General features: G+C 38.8%; 1 protein-coding gene across 2 annotated transcripts; it reads left to right on the forward strand.

Annotated features, from left to right (window-relative positions):
- Positions 1-44: 44 nt before the first annotated feature.
- si:ch211-168k14.2 (phospholipase D1) lies at positions 45-10,017 on the forward strand. Of its 2 annotated transcripts, XR_004632767.1 has the most exons (5): positions 45-154; positions 6,198-6,319; positions 6,597-6,742; positions 8,998-9,096; positions 9,455-10,017. XR_004632767.1 is itself a non-coding variant. In XM_034694359.1 (3 exons), the coding sequence occupies exons 1-3, from the start codon at positions 6,582-6,584 to the stop codon at positions 9,654-9,656; spliced, it is 462 nt and encodes a 153-aa protein (XP_034550250.1). In that variant the 5' UTR covers positions 6,533-6,581; the 3' UTR covers positions 9,657-10,017. The 2 variants fall into 2 exon arrangements, 1 of the variants encoding a protein (XP_034550250.1); XM_034694359.1 differs by lacking the exons at positions 45-154; positions 6,198-6,319 and having other exon boundaries at positions 6,533-6,742.
- The last annotated feature ends 14,886 nt before the right edge of the window (positions 10,018-24,903 follow it).

Genomic DNA, 24,903 nt, shown 5'->3' on the forward strand with positions numbered 1-24,903 from the left:
GACCTTGAGTGGAGTAAATGGCAAGTGGGAGGAATGGGTTGATGTGAAATTTAAAGCACACATTCAGAGTACGTTGTGAAAAAACACGAGTGTCTCTTAGAAAATACTGCTTTGCATTTACTCAGTTGTAAAAAAAATGACGAAAAGATGACAAGTAAGTAAGTAAGTAAGAAAGTAAGAAAGTAAGTAAATAAGTAAGTAAGTAAGTAAGTAAGTAAATAAGTAAGTAAGTAAATAAGTAAGTACGTAAGTGAGTAAGTAAATAAGTAAGTAAGTAAGAAAGTAAGAAAGTAAGTAAATAAGTAAGTAAGTAAGTAAGTAAGTAAATAAGTAAGTAAATATGTAAGTAAATAAGTAAGTAAGTAAATAAGTAAGTAAGTAAGTGAGTAAGTAAATAAGTAAGTAAATATGTAAGTAAATAAGTAAGTAAGTAAATATGTAAGTAAATAAGTAAGTAAGTAAATAAGTTAGTAAATATGTAAGTAAATCAGTAAGTAAGTAAATATGTAAGTAAATAAGTAAGTAAGTAAATAAGTAAGTAAGTAAGTAAGTAAATAAGTAAGTAAGTAAGTAAGTAAATAAGTAAGTAAGTAAGTAAGTAAATGAGTAAGTAAATATGTAAGTAAATAAGTAAGTAAATAAGTAAGTAAGTTAATGAGTAAGTAAGTAAGTAAATAAGTAAGTAAGTAAATAAGTTAGTAAGTAAGTAAGTAAATAAGTAAGTAAATAAGTAAGTAAGTAGATAAGTAAGTAAGTAAGTAAGTAAGTAAGTAAGTAAATAAGTAAGTAAGTAAATAAGTAAGTAAGTAAGTCATTTAAATGCTAATACATTTTTAATAATTGATATTTTATAGGCTCTTGTTCGCTTTATACTTTATACTCTTTTGCACTGTCTACTTTGCTGCTGTGACACTTAAATTTCCCCGTATGTGGGACGATTAAAGAACTACCTTATCTTATCTTATCTTAAGTAAGTAAGTAAGTAAGTAAGTAAGTAAGTAAGTAAGTAAGATTTATTTATAGAGCACCTCTCAAGAACACAGGTCACAAGGTGCTTGACAACAACAACAATAGAAAAACAATAAAAGGCAAAACAGCCTTTGCAAATAAATACAAAAACATGTCATAAAAACAGACAGATTAAACAAAGGCAAGTCTAAACAGAAAGGTCTTCAACTGCTTTTTGAACCCGTCAACAGTGTCCACAGTTCTGAGCTCCAGAGGGAGACTGTTCCAGAGTTTAGGACCAACAACCTAGAAAGCACAGTCCCCTTTCATTTTTAACCTGGTATGAGGCACAACCAGTAAACCCTAATCAGAGGACCTCAGAGTCCTGCTGGAGTTATAAGGCTTCAGCAGCTCCCTGATATAGACTGGAGCCTGACCATTGAGCACTCTGTACACAACAACGAGAATTTTAAACTGGATCCTACATTTAACTGGAAGCCAGTGTAAAGATATGAGGATCGGAGTGACAGGAGACCTTCTAGATGATTTGGTCAACAGCTTAGCGGCAGCATTTTGGACCACTTGTAGGCGGTTCAGGGATGCATTGCTAAGACATGTGAAGAGAGAATTACAATAATCCAGGCGAGATGACACAAAAGCATGAATAATCATTTCCAGCTCAGCTGTGGACACAAAAGGTCTGAGTTTGGCGATATTTCTTAAGTGATAAAAACAAGCTATACTATGACACTAGCCTGATAATAATATAAACTATGTACACATTTTTTTCTGTAGAAATATACAATTTCTCACTGTACATACTGAATGTTGCATAATAGTTTTAAGAATTATAATGATTTCAGAAGTGATGCCGGTGTTCAAGTGTCTGACTATGGTTGGAAATGTGGTAACACCCTCTCTGGCAGGGTGGGTGAAGCAGTCTGCTGCTGAAGGAGTTGCTTGAATTTTGCCTACATGCTTCATCACCTCTCACAGCTGCCATGATTGAAAATGTTTGAGATGCAAGCAGGAGGTTGGGAGGTGGCTGTCACCCACTGAACACACATGGCAGAGATCTTTAACTTTTGTAGTTTTGAATGCAACAGTTTATGTTCCTCCAGCTCCTCTTACTCTGTCCTCCTTTCTGCCTGTATCTCCAAATCCCTGTTTCTGCCTCAAAAAGCTCTTGCGAGTTGGAAGCAGGGGCGGAGACAGATTTTAGTGACTCGGGTGGCCAAACTGAGCCACAGACTTTTGTAGAGGTGGCACAAAGACACTGTGTGCACATATAAATGAGTAGCATTTATTTACCATTTCTATCTCTTGGACTTAAATCTACTTTGACTGTTATGGTGCAAGTAAACTCTGCAAGGTGGAAAGTTAGATTAATAGTTAGCGCAGCTGCCTCACAGTGGAAGGGATGAGGGTTCCAATCGAAGGCAAGGACTTCCTGTTTGGAGTGAAGATTTTCTGGCTTTCTCCAACTTAAGTGTTGACCTAGATTTTGTATGCTTGATATGAAAACTAAGTACACCTAAACAAGTTAGCACTGCTAGATGGCATGGTAGTATGGGTGGTAGTTCTGTACCACTCAACAGAAGGGTTTATAGTTTCAATCTGAGCCATGGCTTTCCCAAATGGAGCTGGGGTGATGTTGCTTTCTCCCACCGGACACACATCCCAAACAGTTTAATCAACTGAACTACTGCCTCTGGCAAGGAAAATAACCAATCATTGTTTAGAATTTAGATTTTAAGGGGGGCTACCTCTGGCCATCCCCTTGCAGCGCCCCTAGTTGGAAGCTTGGGGATTTGATCCCAGGTCCTGCTGTCCACATGCTGGAGTGTCCATGGGCAAGATGCTAAATCCCCCCAAAACTGCCCCCGGTGGCTGAACCAGCAGTTTGTGAATGGGATTAGTTAATACTGATGGGTGCTTTACATAGCAGCCTCTGCTTTCAGTGTATGAATATGCTGTGAATGGCTTAATGTGACATGTTATGATAAAGCGCTTTGAGAATAAGGGACTAGAGAAGGAGCTATATAAAATACAGTCCATTTACCATTTACCATTCATAAACATGAGTAATCTGTTGTCTGTCACTGGATATTTAAGCTGAGAGAAGTGCTTGTAGAAAGATAAGTGTCTGTTAGAATTAGAGGTTCTGAGCTTGTGAAGAGGCCCATCACAGGCTTTGGGATTTTGTGCTCCACTTCACCTGTCATTGCTTTGAGGGAGACAAGAAATCTCTCTAATGGCCGGGCCAGGGGCCCAGGGCGACAAGAGGGAAAGATTTTCAAGGGCACATTCTCAGACCTCAAAGATGGGGTTCAGGGTTGGTTAAAGAAGCAGACACTTATTCAGCAAGAATGCACACATTATTAAGGCAAGCAACAAAACATCAGTCTTGGTATCCACACGATCATATACAATTTCTATGGATGCTGCTAGACTTGGTGAAGCTTGAAGGTCAGAAGAATTGGTGGTTCCCAGCTTAGAGATGTTCAGATCAGTTCAGAGGATCCATATTATTCTTGATTTAGTCAGTTTTTCATCTAACCTTGATATTACAGGCTTTCAGCAGACTTTTTCCTGTCTCACCAGGAACATGGATAGTTTGGCAGAAGCACTTAGTAACCCAAAAATGCCTAATTACCATTCCATGCAAAATGCATGAAGTATGGATTTCATCTCCTGGTTCTTCACCCATGTCAGTCAGTTGGAATTCATATTATTAGCATCACTTTCAGCCGGCAGGGCAGGGCGGGGCGAAGAAGATAATGAGGCAGGATGTCCCAGTACCACCAATAGAAGATCCGGTGGCCCAAATGCAAGACGACAGAGATGCCAGCGGAGCCCCTGTCAGGGCGGGCCAACTGTTTTTGTGATCACACAGAAGGTGACAGACATTGATTGTGCGCAGACTGACACAGAGTCAAAGCAAAAGGAAAGGTCAGGGTCAAATGGCGTGAAAGTGAAGAAATGGCTGAGCATCAGGCAATGTTCAAGGATGAAGGATGTGGCCTGTATGTGTTTTTCATCATTAGCTGTTAATCGCAGTCGGCCCAGTTTTCTTTCTCTCTGATCACAGTGGGTGATGTACAGTGATATTCTCCAAAGCCTTTTTTATTGAAGAACATGTTGGCTAATGACAGGCAAAGTTTATATTTGTAAAACACGTTTTAAGCTGAAATATTTTACATTTTTAAAGACTCCATATCTGGCAAAAATAGATGTAATAGAACTACTGCTGCACCCGGGAAAAGGAATATCCTCCCAGGCTGGTGCATGTTTATCCCCTTTAGACCCCAAACATCAAATATATTTTGGTTGAAACTGTTAAAAAAAGAACTGCTTTAAAAGTTGACTTCTGCCTCTGTATTATTAAACTTTTGCATGTTGTCAGTATGCAAACAAACCTCACATGTTATCAAATATCGTAGTATTCACTGTCACTTCACATTTTTTCCCTTTTTGGCAGTTTTTGTAATTTACCATCCAAAAGGTTTCATCCTAGCTGGTAATCGCATTACAGTTTTACCACACAAAAATCTACATTGCTAGCTAATGGCGATGTTACCTCAGAAGCAGTTGATGTTTACATTTAAATCTTTAAATGGTCTCGCCCCGCCCTACCTCTCTGAGCTGATCCATCTCTACGCCCCTGCTCGGTGCCTCAGGTCAGCTGATCAGCTGCTCCTGGAGGTACCGAGGTCCAAGCGGTAGCTCAGGGGGGATAGGGCTTTTTCTGTCGCTGCTCCCAAACTGTGGAACGATCTTCCTTTAGCCGTCAGACAAGCCCCCTCACTGTCCACTTTTAAAACTCGTCTTAAAACCCATTTTTATTCCCTGGCTTTCGACTCAGCATGAGACCCTGCTCTTGTTTTAGTGCCTTTTTATTTTTATTTTTTTTATTTTTATTTTTCAACTTTATTTTATTTTATTGTTCTTAATGATTTTATGATTTTATTGTTTGTTTTTATCCATTATGTCTCTGTACAGCACTTTGTGTCCAACTGCTGTTGTTCTTAAAGTGCTTTATAAATAAAGTTGAGTTGAGTTGAGTTGAGTTTACATTAGTAAGCCATACCTCCACTAACAGTTCTGTTGATTAAGTAAGATATGATACCCTTGCAGTGAGGGGTCCGACACTCTGGAACCATCTGCCTGAGGAGATCAGGTCTGCTGAGTCAGTGAGCTCTTTTAAATCCCCTCTTAAAACATACTTTTATCTCAGAGCATTCCCAGGTTTTATCTGAATTTTATTTGACTTCATTTTATTTTAACCATCTTAAGAAATATATTTTAAAATATTTGTATTCCTTTAGAGTTCTTTTAGGGGAATTTTGTGTCTTTTAAAATGCTTCATTTCTTTATCTTGACTTGTGTGATTTTATGATCTGCCTGTTTAATTTGCTGCCCATGTAAAGCACTTTGTAACGTGGTTTTTGAAAAGTGCTCTACAAATAAAATTATTATTATTATTATTATTATTATTATAACATAAAATACTCCTTTATTCATCCCACAACGTGGAAATTCACTGACTTACAGCAGCAAACAAGAAGGTGAACAGTTCAAGAATTCCAACAAGAATATATATAGGAAAAAAAAGTCCATCAGACATTCTATCTGAATGCTAGAAATTGCATGAGGAAATAAGGCCTATCGTCCTGGCTAATAGTCTATAGTGGTTGAATGCTATTATTAGTTAAAACATTATTAGTTATCAAAGTGAAAATGTTAAATTCCTTGCCAATACAAGTGTTTGTCTCAGGTTGGATGAATGCAATGCAGTTGGTTTTTTTTTGGCATTTTTACCTTTATTAGACGAGGCAGCTTGAGAGAGTACAATAGCCTCCGCACAGGGACTGCCCACTCTGCCAACTGAGACAAACTGGCACCCCAGAATGCTAGTTGTTGTTGTCCAACGGTTACTAACAAGTCTCTATATAGGTTTGCTTAAAATAGCCCACTCAATGGCCCTCAATAGTTTAACTCTCCCTTTTCTTCACACTTGTTTATTGATTAAGAAGCGTTAATGGGCTGGCTGCAAAAGAAGTGATAATATTTCCACACTGAGAGTAACATCACAGTACAATGACTGCTGATATCTGTTGTCTGGCTTTATTTCATTTCCTTGATGTTGTGTTAAACATGTGTTTAAGCATGTTTGCGATGCCCACACGCCTGCATGGAGAGCTCTTCCTAGTTCTGTTCGCACATCAGTGGTTGTCTATTTTTTCTAGGAGTAAGAACCATTACTTGTCTGCAACTCCTTCCATTTAAGTCTCTGGACTCCAAAGTGTTGTTGTAAAACATCCCTATTTTTGTCTGGGTGACAGAGGTCGAACAGACATCTACAACAAAGGTGAGTGAGATATAATTGACTGTAAACCAGGTACTGAGTCATCGCTTGTCACATGCCCTGTCTGAACTTTCATAAAAGGCACTTTTCACTCATTATTCTTCTAAAACTTTGCGCTTCACCTTTTCTGATCAAAAGTTTCTTAATATCACAATCGCCAAACTTATCCTTAAAGACAGTATTGTATCATTATACCTGTTTCATCTTCTCAAAAGTTCTTGTAAGTGACTATTGATGCGGTGGAGCTGAACCATCTGCTTTTGAAATGTTCACCTCAAAGGTGCTGAATCCAAATGTCTACACGATTGAGCTGAGCCACTGGGACTTCACATGGAAAATCAAACGCTGTTTCAAGCACTTCCAAGCTCTTCATCAGGAGCTGCTGATGTTCAAGGCTCCTCTAAAGCTCCCCCTGCCAACCTGCATGTAAGAACTGCTAATTTGCTCACCTTTTGTCACTCACTTACATATGCAGTAAAAAAAAGCTCACACAGACGTAGACAGAGATGCTTGCACAAATCTGACTTTTATCAAAAATCCTATTTATACCAGTCTTTCCTCTCTTATATCCCTGAGTGTTCTTTTCTCAGTTTCTCTTCAGTTCACTCTCATTTCCTCTTGTTCAGCCACTCGGAAAAATACAGCATGTTCTCACAGACAGTGAAAATTCATTTATTTAACAAGCCCACTGAAGGATTTCAAAAAACAACTTCCAGCAAAATGAAAGCTCACTGGGATGGATATCAGCATACATCAGGGTGTTGGGATCTGGAGTGAATCCCTTTCATACTGAACATTTTTACCAATTTCATTATGAAATTGAATAAAATCCATGTTTGTCACATTTTTTTAAATTTTATTTGTAATTTAAGTCAACATGACTGTCAGACATGTTAAGAAAGTACATGAATCTTTTGCAGAGGTAAGATGTTGTAAGCACGGTCATGGCCTGATCCAGTAGACGTAGCATTGAGGGACCTGTCAGCCTCCCAAAATAAATTGTTTTATCCTGTTTAGTGTGTCATAATGACAACAATCAAGGCCACGTCTGCGCCGTCTTATAACCTCCCAACAAGCTGCAACCTCCAGTCTTAAAATATGAAGCCCATGCAGAAGTGCTAAAAACTGCAGTTCATCAAGCGTCCACTTGAGGCTGGTTGCAGAAACACCAAAAGTACATTCACACCCATTCAAAAAAGACAATCTTTACAGCAAAAATAAATGTTTACAGCCTGGTTCAAAAACAGTTTATGTCTGAATGACCAACTTCTCTCTCGACACACTGTATTTTTGAAGATATTAAACTTACAAGTTCTGCCCAAGTAAGGGCATGCCTGACTTGATTGACAGGCAGGCACCCTGTAGCTGTTAGGGAAAAGGCTAAAGGCTCGCCTCTTCACCTCACACTAGCTTGGATGAAGTTAGATTGAGTTCAGCATTTCCAACATGGCACCCGCAAACGATTGGCATCAAAACAGCTCTTCAGGACCAGATGAGTGATGTCACGGATACTACGTCCATTTTTTTTTACAGTCTATGGTCCTTACAGAAAGTCTACCATGGTTGACTTTCTCTGCCTTCCAGGATTTGTTCCTTCACATCAGCGAGGTTGACAAATGCTTACTAAAGGGTTTTAGTTTGAAATATGGCTCATTGGACATCGAGACTGTTGGGTTGCAAAATGCAGGTAATGCTATATATGAGGATACATGTGACAGTGTATTTTATGACCAGTATTTGGCTTTATTTGTTTCAGGCATTAAAATGGTTGGTAAATAAACCACAGTAGCACAGAGGCCGCAAATGTAAACAGAGTGCATCCTGTGACTTGTTGCAGAAAAAGGCACAGCTCTGCAAGAAGCTTTCCTATCAGTGATGCACTAACTGAGCTATTCCTTTAACTGACTAGATGTACCATTAACTCTGATGAACATCTACATAAAAGTGGGAGAAAAAGATCCCTTCACTCATGCAACTTTTGAATCCCTGTCCTGAAATCATAGGATAAGATAAGATACTCTCAAACATCTTATACTGAATGCAATTCAATCACTAATCCGACCACAACATGCTGTGGTTATAAACAATGTGTGCTCTGAACAGTTGAGTGGAAAACAGCTGGTATCCTTCTATCAGATGCAGCTGCAGGATCCTCCGAAAGGATACATCCAGTGACTACAAGAGCGGATACTTACAGTCCAAGCCTTGTCTTGTAAAAGAATGACATAAATACTGCCAAATCCATTGTAGATGAGCTATCTACACTTTAATTAGGTGTGAAAGCTAACAATAATTCCATCCTTGTCAGAGTTGTGTGGCCTGCATGAGGAGAGTCCCTTCACAGAGGCTGCTGATGGAGAATGGCTTGCATTAATGAGGGGGAAACACAGCGGGCAGGAGCAAAGAAACTATCACTTAAAGAGCTAAGATGGCCGCTAATATCCATTGTCTACAGAAGAAAAAGCGATGAGATGACACATAGTAATGATCGTGCATAAGTGCAAAGTAAGCATTTCAGAATGGAGCAAAGTAAATTTGTTTCAAAGGTATGTGCGGCAAACTTAAAGAGATTTCCTGCTGAAAGTTTGTCGCTTCATTAGGCTGCCAATGTGTCAGAGAAAAGTTGTTTTCAAAGGTTGGAGGAAAAAATGTTTCATGTCTTCTTCTTTTATTTTAAACAGTTTCCTTTCAGCAAGAGAAGAAGATGAATCATTTGTCTTAAAGTTGCTGTCTTTGAGTTTTCCTTCGGCTGTTCTGGACAACTGTAAGAAATGTGAGAAGTGAGTAGAATTTCATTTTATTTATTTATTTGGCGTGTAGAGAATGACTGAAAATGTTATGCTTTACTTGAATCATACATTATATTTCCAATAATGGGGAAAATGAGAAAAAACTTGGGGTAAAATTTGTATGTAATGATGAATCTAAAAGACAAAGGAGATGGTTGCATACTCTTTTATTAATATTAGTAGGTAGCTCATTAAATATCCATAATAAGTCAAATGTAAGGCAGCTCTTATATTCATCAATCCCTCCTTACATCAGGATTGAACAGATTCAGCTTCCACACACTGAATTCAACCATTCTCTGTGTGTGTGTGTGGGGGTGTGTGTGTGCGAGTGGTTTCCACCTTGCAGATGGCTGGTGGTGAAGGACTCTTTTGTTCTCTCCATGAGGCCAAAGAACAACCAGGTGGGGATGGTGAACCTCTGTGATAGGGGCTTTCACATCAAGATGAGCACCCTGGAGACCGGGGTCCATTATGGAGTCACCATCCTGAACCTCTGCAGGCAGGAAGCTCTTTTTTTATCGCATTTACATTCTGCTGTGATGGCATAGCTATACGTTTGTGCTGACTGCAGTCCTGAAAAGTACTTGTGTGGTGTTTTCTGTATATCTTGATATAAAGCCACAAATGTCAAATCCATATTGTACAGAGATAACGCATGCTCACTGCATCAGGGTGTACTTACAGAGATGTGCTGGACATAAAAGAGCTGTAGTTGTGTGTAAATAAATGAAACTGGTTGAAAACTGCAGCCGGTAACCTTCTTATTAGGGAGAAGAGAAAACTTGAATCAGAAAATAAGATACTTAAAGGTATTGAATGTGACAAAAAATATTTGTATCCTTTTATCCTGAACCACCTCTGGATAGAAGCCCTTGCAGCAAAACAAGCAATAGCAATAGCAATTGTATTTATAAAGCACTTCAAGCATTTCATTACACGTAAGTTCAATGTGCTTTACATGGAGAATTAAAAAAAATAAAAACATTTTTCCAAGTAGAATAAATAAAAACAGAAAAAACAATAGATACACCCAACATACATCAGACACAGCAATCAAACAAACAGCAATTGTTGCTGCACATGCATCCAGTGAGTCACAACAGTCATTATATCATTCATACGCTTGAGAAAATAAATATGTTTTGAGTCTGTTTTTAAAAGTGGAGACAGTTGTTATGGACCTGAGGTCAGCTGAATCACAGTTCTGGATTCCTCTTTTTCTTCTCCAACTTTGAAAATAAAAATACCAGCTGCTGGCTAACATTTGCAACATTTTAAATACATGGTAGGACCTTTCTTGTCTCAAATTGACTTGCTTTTGGCAGAGAGTACTTACCTTTTATTACTACCTCTTTTTTTAGTCCTCCACATGGGTAAGACTCTAAAGCCTGGTTCTATACGTCTGCATTGACCCAACTTCTGCACTACAAATTCTGATATTCGTCCACCACTGCCACACGCACTCTCTTCCCCTCGTTTTGCCTCTGTTACTACCTCTGATGGCAGAACAGAGGGAGAGTGACTTTTCCTCTTGTTACACAAAGCAGATGAGGTGTAAGAGTATATATCATGCCTTGAACTCACATTCTATATGAGCCAATAAGCTTCACACACTTGGAGCCTTGAAATTATGATAGACACCGTTATTGGAAGGAAGGTTCCAGGTGAGGTGTTACAGGGCCTTTATACGTCATAAAGGTGGTGCAGGTGGTGATCAGTGGGTTTATAAGTGGTTTTCAACTTAAAAAAAATCTGTGGATGACAAATTGTCATCTTGCAGCAGTGAGTGTGAGACATTTAGTAAAAATAAAATTATGTGAAACTGAAAGCATCTGATAAAAGAAGCTTAGAGCTGAAGTAGAGCTGCAGGTTCTCTCTGGGCTTAAGTCTAATTTATCAATATATTTATACATTAAATGCACTCAGTTATATTTAAAGTATTCAGTCCGTTCAAGTAGAAATTTTAAATCTACCTACAAACAATAAACAACTTCCATAATTCAACACCTGCAGATGTCAAAACTCTTATTCTCTTGAGACACAGACAGAGATTCAATCCTGTCCACATCCATCATTTTACAGAATTCCTCCACAGGTGTCTTTGGCCCTGCCTCCCTGAGTGACGGAGCTTTCATAACACATCAGGGCTCAGGCTAAAAGAGTGGCAGCACCCAGCCAGCCTACTGTACAGTGTCAGCCTCTGGGCACAGAGACAGGACTGATACTCAGATCATTCTCCAGACGCTGGGGCGTATTCTCTCTGGGGATGAGGGCAGAACATTTTGTCTGTACCCTGACCCCCACAGGCTTCTCTCTTACAGAGGTCAGGATTCAGACCAGAAGGATGGTGGCATAAATCTGGTGGCCAGAGGCAGATTGTAGAAATAAGATGCGTGGATGATGTGTGAGACCTGGCGGAGGCAGATTTTTTTTCTGTATCGTGGTCCCTGCTGTTGCCTTCTCCCTGGTGTTGCTCACAAAAATGTTCCGCCAAAAACCCTCTCGTTGCCACTGCACCCCAGGCCCCGGTTTGATTGACAGCCTGTCACATTATCTTATGACAGCGAGGGTAGAGGGAGAGGGCCAAGGAGTGATACTGGGAAGTAGCTTGGGACTTGCAGGCACACTTATACTGCAGACACAAACACACCCTAAGGAACTCTAACACAGTTTAGCTGCGTATTGGATGTACATCTCCACCGTGGTATGCAGCTGTGTGTGCGTGTGTGCGTGTGTATCATGCTCTGGAGGCAGATTTCGCCAAACACTGGGGAAAGGTTCATAGAGGGGCGCAGATGTTTTGCACACTGCGTACATTGTGCATGCTATTTTAGACAGCAGGGTGTATGGAACAGTCTGCTGATTCCTTTATCATCAGATGAACATCGGCGTCTATAGCTGAATGTGGCTCCAGGCTTTTATTTATGTCATTTTATACCCAAGAGAGGCTTTAATGTAGCAATGTCACTTCTGTGGCATACAAATCAAGGAGTATTAAATCAGCAAAGAGAACTAAATATAGATGAAAGTCAAGCAGAGAGAGTTAAATGTTAAACTCATCTCTCGTTAATATGATCTGGGGCTCCTTCTTTTTTTTCCATTTTCAGCCTCAACTTTATGGATCTTCTTACATAGTGTAAACACACACACTCTGTGCTCTGATTATTCGTACATGATTGGGTTCTTGGTATCCATCATCACACCATGCCAAAGTGTGATAGCCTCCACATCCTCTGGGCTGCAACTGCTGTCGAGGCCATCACATGCCAATATCCTGCTAAGCTGTCCTTCTCCTTACTTTCAACAGACATTTTGGGGAAGTAGATGTGAAAATCTGACACAAAGTTTGGGGAAAATAACTTATTTTAACACTTATTTGCTCACAGTATGAATAAAAAGCACTAAAAATATGAAATGTTGGAGGCTTCAATCTTCGTCAGGAGATGTTCAGGACAGGTTGATGTTCTCAGGTCTCTAAGTAGAACAGACAGTAGTTACCCTCTCAGTGAATGGGACTCACGGGGAGCCATTGCCAGCAGTTAGCCACCAATGTTTGACCACATGGGTGTGACCCTTTCGAGGGGCCAGGTCAGGGCAGGCAGGCCGGTAACAGCTGGGTGAGGATGATGGGTGTCAGACCAGAGCACACGTCAAAGCTCAGACGAGCAGCTGACAGCTGGATGACATTGAACTGGGAGTTAAGGAGAACCTGCCCCTGAGTTCATTTTCTATATGACCCAGTAAATGTTTGTATAATAATAATAATAATAATAATATAAGGTCATTTTATTCTATAGAACATTTAAGAGATAGTTGTTTTTGAAGTGGGGTTGTATGAGATACTTGTCAACAGTAGGTGTATTACACACAGGGGATGCTGGCCAGCTAATCCCCTTTGTTGAGAAACCGCCTGAGAACCAGAAGAGAAGCTAGGCTATCAACTACTGATGAAGGGGTTAGCTCTACCATTTTAAGAAAATCTGACCCAAACAAGAATATAAGTGTAAGTTTAAACTCTATTTAGAAATTTGTCAGCACTTTACAGACAGAAAGTCCATTAATTTTTGCACTGTTATTCCCAGACGCTACACATCTGTGTTCTTCTGCCTGCTATCTTGACAAAGGGGCCAAGCCAAAAAAACTGAACTATCCCTTTAAATCAAGTGGAGATTTTTGGTAACCATTTTTTCAAATAAAAAATTCTGATACCTTTACTTGGGTACTGACGGATACTGATACTGGTATGATACCAACACTCCTGATATCAATATGACACCAGGGCAGATACTTATACTTATATGATACTCATACCAACACTGATACAAATATTGATATTAAAACTCATTCTGGCACCAATACCATTTGTTTAAAGCTGCTGTTGGTAGGAATGGTGTAAAAAAGTCACTTTTTTTCTGCTGGGTTTGGAGAAAAGGTCATAATACCCATTGCTTATCATCGGTAAGTGGAGTAATTTGAGACTATTGCGAAATCTCTGCGTTTTCCAGTGCCTTTTTATCAAGCAATGTTATTATTCCCCTCGTTCTCGTTATGACGGACCAATCATAGCTAATCTCCAATCCTCTGTCCTGATTGGTTAAGGGGTGGCCCCTACTACGTCCTCCGATTGGTTATGAGTCCGGCACTGTCATGACTGCACACGCCGATCTGTGTTGGGGGGCTAAGAGGAAATCTGGTTGGGAGGGATAGTGTTGACATTTGAAGTCCCTCTCTCTGAACAGATGTTTACTCTGTGACTACCAACAGGAGCTTTAAAATACAAAATAAACTTAATATTTGTATTCCTGAATCCACTGCAAATCAGATTTTTACATTTCTGTTGTGCAAAAACTACAACCTAACCAATAACAGCCAAAAGCTCAGCAGCTCTGATGAACTTAGCCCTCTGCTATCACCACACTGTTGTTGTATGACAGTGTTACTCAATCATTTCTAAAAACAGTTGATTTTGGGTGACTTATAACGTATGGTGTCAGATCAGTGCATTGACCTGCTTACTCGACAATACCTGATGCAATATTTCATACCAGGCCATGATGTCAATAGAGTATCAAAAGGCAGATACCAATACCAGTATCAGTAACATATATAATAATAATCAGCACTGTTGATAATTTTCTGGGTGGTACATAATGTTTATTTTACTCATGTTCACCATCTGTAAGGTTAATTTTTCCCATCAGTTATTTGGCAGGTGTATTGAGCAGAGTCGCATATATGAAGTCCCCATTAGCATCTGAGGCCCACTTTAAGGGCTGATATTCATCCACCTCCATCTCTCACACTGAGAGGTGGAGGCTAATCTCTCAGGGTACCCCCCCTAACCCCCTATTGCCTGTCTTTCCATTTCCTAACCACCCCCTCTCTCCCCTCCTTTCCCCCTCTGGAGGCCTGCATTAAACATAAAGACCCTGCATGGATGAGTGAGTCAACAAATTACCACAGCCAATAAATGGCAAAAATGATCTGCCACCAGTCCCTTATTTTCCCTTCCTGTTTTCTCCCCCCTGCACCTCACTGTCCTCCATTAGGATTATTGTCCCAGGCTTTTAAATAAACATGATCTTAGCCTTAGCTTGTCCTTATTGCATTTAGTTAGAGCATCCCTCCTCATGCTTGACTGGTCGTGTCCATCAACTCAGGGGAGCCTGACTCGCTGCAAAAAAATCCCAGCTAATACACATGAAACTGCTGCAGCTGTTGGTCTAACCTTTGAGCGTCTCCTAAGGAGCACAGTGATATTTGCACTTAATAAAATTATGCCTACCAGGAGAATATGCCGCTGACATTTGCCATTTGTCAAGTTGAGGTGGCACTGAGGCTTTATGAGTCATTAGTGATTGGGGTACAGTCAGGAGTTGCTTAGCCTGCAGTCATGTGTTACTGTACACAGAACAGGATAAGCGTTTGTAAAGATTGTATATGTAACTGTCACATTACAGGAAAGAACATTTTTTTTACTTTTATACATGCGCAACACTAATTCTATGTTTTTTCTGTCATTTACACAGCATGGAGTAAATCATTCTTTCATTCTACTGAAGTGTCACATATAGAAGTTGGTGACAAAGAAAAAACGTAGAGTAGTCCAAAGTGGTAATTTCGTAGTGTGTGACAGCTCTTTGCTTGGGGTTCTGAAGCAATCTGGCATTTCAGCTAAAGGGCAGGAGGATGCTGAAGCCATAGATTTGGGTTTAAATGATCTAGATTTAGAATATGATGTGTCGTGCACTGTCCTTTCTGCTTTACACTATATACATATCTACAAATTGTGTATCAGTACTTGTAGAAACAAGGGAACAGGATCTAAAGTTAGAGAAGTGTTGTAGATTTGAACACTTTGTCCAAGTTGAGTAATGAGTGCTCGGTGTTCAAAGAAGAATCAGTACTGAGTCTGTGTTCCCATCACCTAATTTTGAGTCTGAGCCGAGTTTAGCATATTATCATTATTAGCCGTTTAAAGGAGGACCACTGCTATCTCTTTAAACTATTTAAGTTACCCTATGAACCTCGACTGACTGTGTGAGACCCTTTGAATATGTAGAAAACACATTTCATTGATTGAAATCAGGTTCTGACTGTCATATCTGAAGATTTAATTTAAAGCGATATGAGTGTTTAATTTGCACCGTGACTCCCTTAATGAGGAGACATCATCAATTCTGTCACGGTAGAATCGTGGCAGATGTCTAATATCTAATATCTAATGTCTAGTATCAAAAACCGTCATTGATGGATGTTTTTTTTTATATGTATATTCTTGTTGGAATTCTTGTACTGTACACCTTCTTGTGTGCTGCTGAATTTCCCCGTTGCGGGATGAATAAAGGAGTATCTTATCTTATCTTATCTTAATAAACTTAAAAAACTGTGCAACCCAACAGCTATAAATCAGAATTTAAAGTTACAACATTTGGACCTAGTGGTTGAGTCACTTAGTTGCTCACATTACCATTAGCTTGTTTACAGTCATCAAACATCCACATAGGTTTGGGCATCGTTTGCCTAGTAGCTTAAGCACACAGATGCATTATACAGAAGCTATAGACCTCAGCACAGTGATTGTTGGTTCGACTCCCGGCCTCAACTGTTTACTGCATGTCTGCTTCTTACATTTCCTGTTGCTCTTCAGCTGTCCTATCTAAAGAAGACAAAAACATCCAAAAGTATGACTTAAAAAAAAAGTCCACATAGGCTAACTACTTTGGGTAGTAAGCCAAACAACTTAGGCTACTGGCTTTGGAAAAAGCATCTGCTGAAGAAGTCAAGGTCCAGTGCTTTCCATTGTTGTATTCACTTCTGTCTGTGAAACAAATTGTCCCTCAGGAATACTAAAGTTTACCTTGAATCTTGGACTTTGCCATTTATTGTGATCCATGATCCTGGAAAAGAAAAAAGAACTATGTATTAACAAAGAGCTTATAATCAGTATCATAGCTTCTGTGGCATCTTCAGCCCATGCAGAGTGATAGATGTCATAGATATTGTGCTCTTCACCAAAAACAGTCAAAAAGAGGTCGTGCTGTGTATATGAAGCCTCCCGTTGTAGGACGAGAGACAAGGACAGGTGGAAAGGTTTGTCAGGGTTTTTTTTTTATAGGAAGTATGGGTCATGTGATCTCTGATTTCATTTCAAACAAACTTTTCTTCTATCCAGCTTGGACTATTTATGGGAGTTATATGGTTTTCCTGCAGTGTATGTGGGTATCCTCACATGACATAGACATTGTTTTGATAAATACGGTTCAAATTAAAGGTATTGTATGCTGTAATTGTTTGTTTTGGAGGTCTGAGCCTGTTTTTGGTGCTTCTACATGCTAAATCTTTTGTTTGAATGTGCATCTTTATTCTATATTTAAAGTCTTCGTCAATAACAAAAACAAAGAGATGCAGTGGGAATACATCAGAGACATTACAATGAGCACAAAAGAAGAACAGTCATATACAAAGCCAAAAAAAGTACTCAATACCCCAACCCCTTTGGTCTTTCATGTTTTATCCCCAAGATGAAAAGTAGGCCAAAGTTAACGTTAAACTTCTGGAAAACTTTTGAAGTATTTCTAGTAAAAGTGTTATTAAAGATAACATTAAATATTCATGACTAAATAAGAATAAAATCAAAGTTAGAAATACAAAAGAAACATCCCTTGGCATATTAAGACACTTCAAAACTTAGAGACTGGGTGTGGTTTGATCCGAAATGACTTAAAAAAAACAAGCTAATAACCCCACAGCTGATGCAAATACAATGAATATGGAGAAACAGAATAAATAGAAGAAGACATACATTGAAACAGATACAGTTGTAGCTACTTCATTAAAAAGTTGTGCTCATAATCTGTATGAATTTCATGTAACTTTGGGTCCTTTGGGTTGCTATAGTAGGCTACAATGTCTGCTAAAGAATTTCATATGAATATTTTTCACCTTTGTTTGATGACTTGTTTTATTTTTTTAAATATTGTGCATATGTTTTATTTCAGCGATCTTTAAAGCCATTTTTTAACAACATTCAGTCTTTAAAGATTTACATGAATTTGCAAGTGTTACTGGTTTTCTGTTGTTGAATCTCCAAGCAGCTCTGATAAGATAAGATAATCCTTTATTATAAGATGACACATTATTGCAGTTCACTTTCTTCTGCTTATTAGTTTTACTCCTTTGTAATTGATTCTGACAGAGAACATGATATATTACTTTGATTTCTCATCTGTTAATTTCATCATTTGTATGCTGCATTACTGCTGCCCTTTTGGGTTGATGCTCTTGATTATGTCCAATATTGGACTCTGATTCATCAGGTACCAACTGCTGCATCATAAGAGCTAACTGTATTTTAGCCACTGTAAATGTTGCTAGCTAAGAGTATTTTCATCTATCATTAGTTTTGCGAACTAACAGTGTTTTAAGCAAGCGTGCCGGATACGGCCCTGGTGGTGAGGCTTTCAGCAGTGTGACTGCCCCCTGGTGGCTGGCTGCAGTATAGGTCAAAAAATCCGTCTCCCCCATTCATTTGAATGGGGGAGCAGTCAAACTTTAAAAAATAAATACACGTTGTACGAATGTTTCTCACATCCGTATGCTGTGGTTATATGTAGTTAGTATTTGACTGTTTTGTGTTCAAGGCCTCTTTTTTCTGAAAAGTTTCTTAGTTATTAGAGTTTAAAAAACGGGGTTTTACTTCTGGGTTTCCTTTGATTCACAGCCGCCGTAGAACGAAACTTCAATGGACACACAGTGTCTTGTGACGTTACGCTGTAGGGCGGAGCTTATTACAAAGGCTTCACAGGCTCTGGCTGCACAATGGCTGCGCCCAGGAGAGGGATTTTTTGGCTTCAGAACTGTACAACGGGAAGAGGCGGAGCAACGCTGTCCATTTTTATTTACAGTCTATGGTTTTAAGCCTTTGTAAGTATCGCTAGTTAACAGTATTTTCAACCAATGCTACTATTGCTAGCTAACGGTACTTTTAGCCATTGTAAGTACTGAACGCTAACAGTATTTTTAGCTATTGCTAGTGTTTCTAACTAACAGTAATATTATGGAGTAGCACTTGGATATGACTTACCTATCCAAGTGTACTCTGTAACCTCTAAACAGAAATAATGGCTAAATATTGTTGAATGCTAAATCTAGCACCATCATACAGTAGCTTATTAACCCTCCTGTTATGTTGCGGGTCAATTTGACCCACTTTAAAGTAAAAAAATAAAAGGTATTTTTTCGATATGAAACTTCTTCTTGGCTTAATTAGTGGTATCAACACATACAATGAAAATGGTTCATTTCGCGTATTTGCAACCCCCCCCCCGCTGAATGTTTATATTGCATATATACTGTTCGGGTCAATTTGACACGGCAGTCAAAGTGGAGGCTAAAAGGGGTCAGAAGTATCAAATAATTATTATTTCTTTGGGATTATGGGTAGAGGAACTTCTACCACTCTATAACCTAGGTCCTAATGTCAAAGTGGATGAAAGGCTAGCGCTACTCAGAGGTCGCTGCCGCCATTTAGGCAACATATGCCTTCCAAACTAGCTGAATACGGAATAACTATCTGGGCTTCACCTTATAAAAAGAAAAAAAATCATAATGTAAAATAAAATAAACAAAAATCTATGTCATGTGAAACTATTGTATTTATATGTAGGTCTTTCCAATGTACATAAAAAGGTTTTAACATGATTTTTTTATGAAAACGAATGAGTTATCCTCATTGAACCATAATCTGTGAGAGGTAAAGAAGACCATTGCACTAAAGATTGATTTAAATGATTAGTAATGGAGTTAATAATGAGATATAAACAATGCTTTTTTTTTTTAATCCTTTGGTTTCTGACACTTTTGGATAATTAAACATGCCCCGGGTCAAATTGACCCAGTCCTGAGAATCGAACATAACAGGAGGGTTAAATATACTTACCATACATAAGAAATAGTGCCCACTCTACCTTTCGTTAATCCCCAAGACAGGGTATAAATACATTTAAACTTTCATGTTTTGCATCTTATTTGAACCTACTTTGGATTCATTTGTAAAAATCTTTATTCTTTCTGAGTAATTCTTCTGTAATTGAAGGTCATAAAGCTGTACAGCAAGAAACCAATTGGTGGCGCTAATTTCATCTGCACTGTATCTCAAAATTTAGTTAAGATTTTTGATGACAGAAATGAAGTTGCAAAGCGCTTTATAAAAACATCTGTGTGCTCAACCTGCAGCTGTTCTCATTAGAATCCCTTTAGAGGGTCAGGACCTGCAAAAGAAATTAAAAGACACTTGAAAGAAGAAGCACTTGTGAGTATTTTTTTTGTATTTTCATGCGTCTGAATTTCATACTACCCCCCCTCCCACCCAGAGACCGCTGCAATAAAAGCCTGTGTCTGTCTGCGCTCCAATGAGCCTGCATCCCTCGGCCTCTATTACTGTTTACCACTGTCTTAGGGTGAGTCATTTCTATACACTACACACTAAGTTCACAAGCTTACAGATACTTGTTATCTGAAAATTCTTCTGAACAAAAGAACCAAACTAAAACCATTGATTAGTTATGTGGAGAATTGAAAGGCCTGTCTATGCCAGGACAAATATATAGGTTTATCTTTACCCCCTCATATCTGATCTGGTCAATCATTAAAAATATTTATTAGAAAACATTCTGACTCACTTGTGTCTGTGAGTAGAGTCTGTCTACCAGGATTTTATTTAGTGTCACTGTTTGAAATTTGAATGGCTGAATCCTGGATACAAGTAAAGCATGACAATAAGGTTTTCTTTGACAATTAAAATCTGATCAAAACAGATTTTCCCAATAATCTCATGATCAGACGCTCAGGTGATCCTGAAAAGTCTCATCCCCAGTGTGAAATTAATTGTTGTGAAGTTGTCATGCCAAGTATTAAAATCTTATTTTCCAATCAGATCTACACTGTCCTAAAAAAATCAGAGCTGTGCTAAGCCGAGCAGAAAATAATCTGTAACATCACACGATCCATGAAGGACACTGATTCTCACTTTGATTCTGTTTGATGCTGTTTGATTTTGTTTGTTTGTGTCTTTGCGTGTGTGTGTGCGGATGCATGAGTTAGAATTTTAGGAATCTGAAAAATGGAGTGTGACTGCAGAGCGGCGAAAAGGTCACATTTGGAAAAACAAACTATACAACAACAGCGTTTGCTTTTGATATCCTGATTGGCAATCTTCAAATGCAGCTGAACAAAGAGGAATAAAAGGAGACAAACAAAGGAAAGGTAAAATTGAAGTTGTCAGTTTGTACCTGAGTTGTCCCAAACTATCCCATTCTGCAGCCAGGCGGGGTTTCTGTCAGTCGGAAGCAAACTTCTGTACTTCTCTGCCTCTGAATCTGCCATTCCAGATCTTTGTCTGGAGTCTGAAACAGCTCTGGGTCTGAGGATGAGAATGACACAGTGAGAGGACAAATACAGATATTAAAATCATTCACAATTTAGTCAGGGAGGGGAGGGGAAAGCAGGCAGGTGCAGGATGAAAATTAAAGGCAGTCTTTGATCTCGGTAGAAAAAGAGACTATGTATGGATGCTTGTAAAGCTTAGGAGGAGGCATGTTGTTCTTTTGTGTGAAGGCTGGAGCACACAATGACTTAGTCTGAGAGCGACTCTTCTTTAACTTGACCCACTGTGGCATGTGATGCCGCTTTCTCTTTGTTTGTTTGGTTTAAAGAAATGTAAGGTCAAATACAGAGCTTCCAAAATGCCCTGATGGAAGGCCAACAGCAAAAGATAGATTTAAAAATCTATGTTCTACAATAAATAGATTGATAGTTAGCCTATAAGTTGTCGAAAAACTCACTGACTGCAAAAACTCAGATGTTATCAAGTGAATTTACAAGTCAAAATATTTTATTTCACTTCATATGAGCCACTCTGACCTGAAAATTATGGTTTAAGTCTCATTTCAAGATAATCAATTGATTTTTAGGAGTGAAATGTCTGCAAATACTGCATTTTTTGTCACAGCATTGTAATACTTATTTCAAGAAACTTGTCAACGAAATGTTGCTTGCAGCATTGGCAGCTTTTTTACTCATGATAATCAATAAAATTCTTATTTTTTAGCTCATCACATCTTGAAATAAGATTTAAATCAGATATTTTCAGGTCAACGTTAGGTGTGATGATAGATTTTACCCAGAAATGAGACAAATACACTTTGTAAGATTTCACCTTTTGCACCTCACATCTGTGAAGAGTTTGCTGTTTACCAGGAGTCTTCTAACTCAAGTGCTGAAAATTAATTTGACTGCAGCTGTTGCCGTCACAAGCAAACTGGTATAATTATGATTCCTTTGTAACTGAAATGAATTAGAGAACACATGAAGGCAAATTATTTTAAATCAATAATCATCTCAGTTTGCTAGAGCCCAAAATGACATCTTAAACTGATTTATTTTTTAAACCAAGAGTAAAAAAAACTACTTTTTTATGAACCAGATTATTAAACACATTGCACATTTTATATCTAAAGAGCTAGAACCAACATTTTTTGTACGTTTTTGCTTGAAAAAATCAAATAGTAGTGAATACATAGTGATAAAATGTCTCTTCATTGCATCAATTTTCTCTACATGACATGGTAGAAATATGGAACAACACACTTGGCTTTCTTTTGGAACACATTGTCATTCTCATATCAACTCTTAACTGCAAAATTCAGCTTCTTCTGTTCCTCTTTTCACGTTACAATTGTGTTTCCTAATCCACACTGCAGCGTGCATGCTTTGCTTCTTCATAATGTCATACCCATTTTCTGCTCCCTTGCTCGCAAACACCATATTCATGCACAATTTGACATAATAGCAGAGTTAAAAACAGGAAATTATAAGGTAATGTCTCACCGAGGGCTATAGTCACATTAAAAAATGCTTTCCCAGTGATCTGTAAGATTGCTCGCTGCAGTGAGGTTTAATAGTTTGAGCATAGCACCCCCTGCAGGCACACATTATTCCTTGCTAATAACACCCTCAGTGCTCAGACTGAAGCGGAGCCTCTCATTGTTACCCTTTCACTGCAATTACAGGCCTTTCTACTTTGATTGGTGGGTAATTGAATTGGTTCGAGCCTGTATGATTTCCTTCCGAATTTGCCACTCATATTCCAATCTTGGCTGCGGATCAGACAAAGCCCCGTCTCCCAGTAATTAAAGACGCCAAAGCCAGGTGTAGAACTGGGGGAACTGGGGAACCATGAATGGGACTGATTAGGTGTTTAGTGAAAATGAGATTTTCTGGCTCAAAGACAAAGTGCAGCCTCTCACTCGCTGCTCCGTGTTTGACGGGGAGCAATTGACTGCTGTTGATGAGGTACATGAGGTAAAGGCCTGAAAATGACTTCCTGCTTTCAGCACGTTCACAAAAGGAGCCAGAGAGTGAGTTAAGATCTGAGTGATACTTTTCAAGCATGTAAGAGGCTTTTAAAAACTGATTCTGATGGAAATAGGAGACTTTTGGGCTAATTGGGCAGAAAACAGCCGGCTTCAGACGCAGGAAGAAGAAACTGGGGGAAACTGACTCTCTTAAAAAAAAAAAGAAACTTTAAAGCAGTGTGAATCTCAGTCAAATTCAAGGTAGAACTGTGACACTCACCATTTAGATTGAACCATTATATCATCAGGATGGTCCTTTCAGGGTCAGAGCTCTTTCAAAAGAGTGACCAGGCAAGACATCATTTCAATAAAAACACATACAGCAGACTGTAGTCACATTTAAACAATCAGTTTAAAGATTCCTACACAGACTGCACAGATTCTTTGAAGGAAAGGGTGCAGAAAACTTTTTAGCTTTGTTGCTAAATTCAGCTTGCACTTTGAGAGCAATAAATGTCCAGCAAAAGAAGAGTGTGATTTTTAAACTTTCAGACACAAGAAGAGAGGTTGGAGGGAGATTTGGTAACACTTAACATAATGGCACACATTTGTTAGCAAATATGCTGACTTCATGTTGAAGTAATGCATGAGTCATGATGAATTACTGTTTGAATTCATGTCTGATGAACCATCAGTTCCTGTTACTCTTCATGAACTAATAATCAAGTTATGACTTCGGGTTTAATCTTAGTCACAATGTTGAACATGTAGTCTACCTGAAGTCATAGTAATTTGATTACTAGTTCATGATGAGTAACAGGAACTAATGGTGCATCCTACATGAGTTCATCATGAGTCATGCTTTACTTCACAATGAATTAAGCATTAATCCACTAAAATATGCGTACCATTATTGTTCAGTGTTACTGGAATTTTCCTCCAAAATGTGTGAGTTAGCAGACCAATGATGATTTAGGATTCTTCAGTTTGTTATGAATCTCAGCCAATCAGGGAGGGAGCTTTTTAGCATATGAGCAGAGGCTGTTATGTTCCTCATGCACATCATAATCATCAAGAGGCAAGAAGGTAGACTCAAGTTTTTTAAGCCCATGAGAAGAGATTCAGGAGTTCTTATTGTAGCTTCTTCAGTTTTCAATAAACATAAAAGCTGGATATGCCTTTAAAGAAAATGTGTGTCTATTAAAACGCTGTAAGTATTTGAAAGAAGATAGCAACAAAATTATTGAGCTATTTCTATCATTCAACATTGTGTCTGTGATCCAGAACATTGATCGTTTTGTTGTTTCAATTGTTTATAGTCAAAATAAATAGGCCAAAATAAAGATGGTGCCCCTTCCTGCATACTCTCAGCACACTGAACACTTACATGGAAAAGTGATTGAGGTAACAGAACCGCACACTGGTCCAAAGTGAACGACAGCTGTGGACGAGTCAAGGTCAGCGTACTTTGAGCGGTGGATGAACGCCAACTGACTGAGTGGAAAATGAGAGTTTTTTCTCCCTTCATTGAGACCGGAATGGATTTTAATCAACACATTATGCCAGTTGTTAATTGCTTTTGCCGCCTGCTGCTAAAATAATTTGCTACTTTTTTATTGTAGTAGTAGCCATCTGTTTCAAAACACAGGGACAGGATCGGGCCCGGACCTGGGGTGGATGTTGACATGAGATACAGGCGGCTAATTTGCACTGCCGCCACCTTATTTATGAGGCGAAGGATGTGTGGAAAGGAGGGAAAGATTCACGATGAGGGGCTAAAAGTGAGAGCAAACAGGGCAGGCAAACTCAAATTATGAAAAGGGTTCTTAATCCAACAATATTTCATGTACCCAAAATATAAAAGTCATGTCACTACTGCACCGATTACCAGCTAGATTAACTCATACATCTTTCCACGTAGAACCCATTTTAGCCTACA

This window comes from Notolabrus celidotus, chromosome 10 (genome assembly GCF_009762535.1).
Source record: "Notolabrus celidotus isolate fNotCel1 chromosome 10, fNotCel1.pri, whole genome shotgun sequence".
Lineage (NCBI taxonomy): Eukaryota > Metazoa > Chordata > Actinopteri > Labriformes > Labridae > Notolabrus > Notolabrus celidotus.

Excerpts from the sequence above, each read along its gene's own strand:
- si:ch211-168k14.2 (XM_034694359.1), top strand. The coding sequence starts at position 6,582 with ATGTTCACCTCAAAGGTGCTGAATCCAAATGTCTACACGATTGAGCTG. Across the intron at positions 6,743-8,997 it reads CTCCCCCTGCCAACCTGCAT|TTTCCTTTCAGCAAGAGAAG; the intron begins GTAAGAACTGCT and ends TATTTTAAACAG. Across the intron at positions 9,097-9,454 it reads AACTGTAAGAAATGTGAGAA|ATGGCTGGTGGTGAAGGACT; the intron begins GTGAGTAGAATT and ends TCCACCTTGCAG.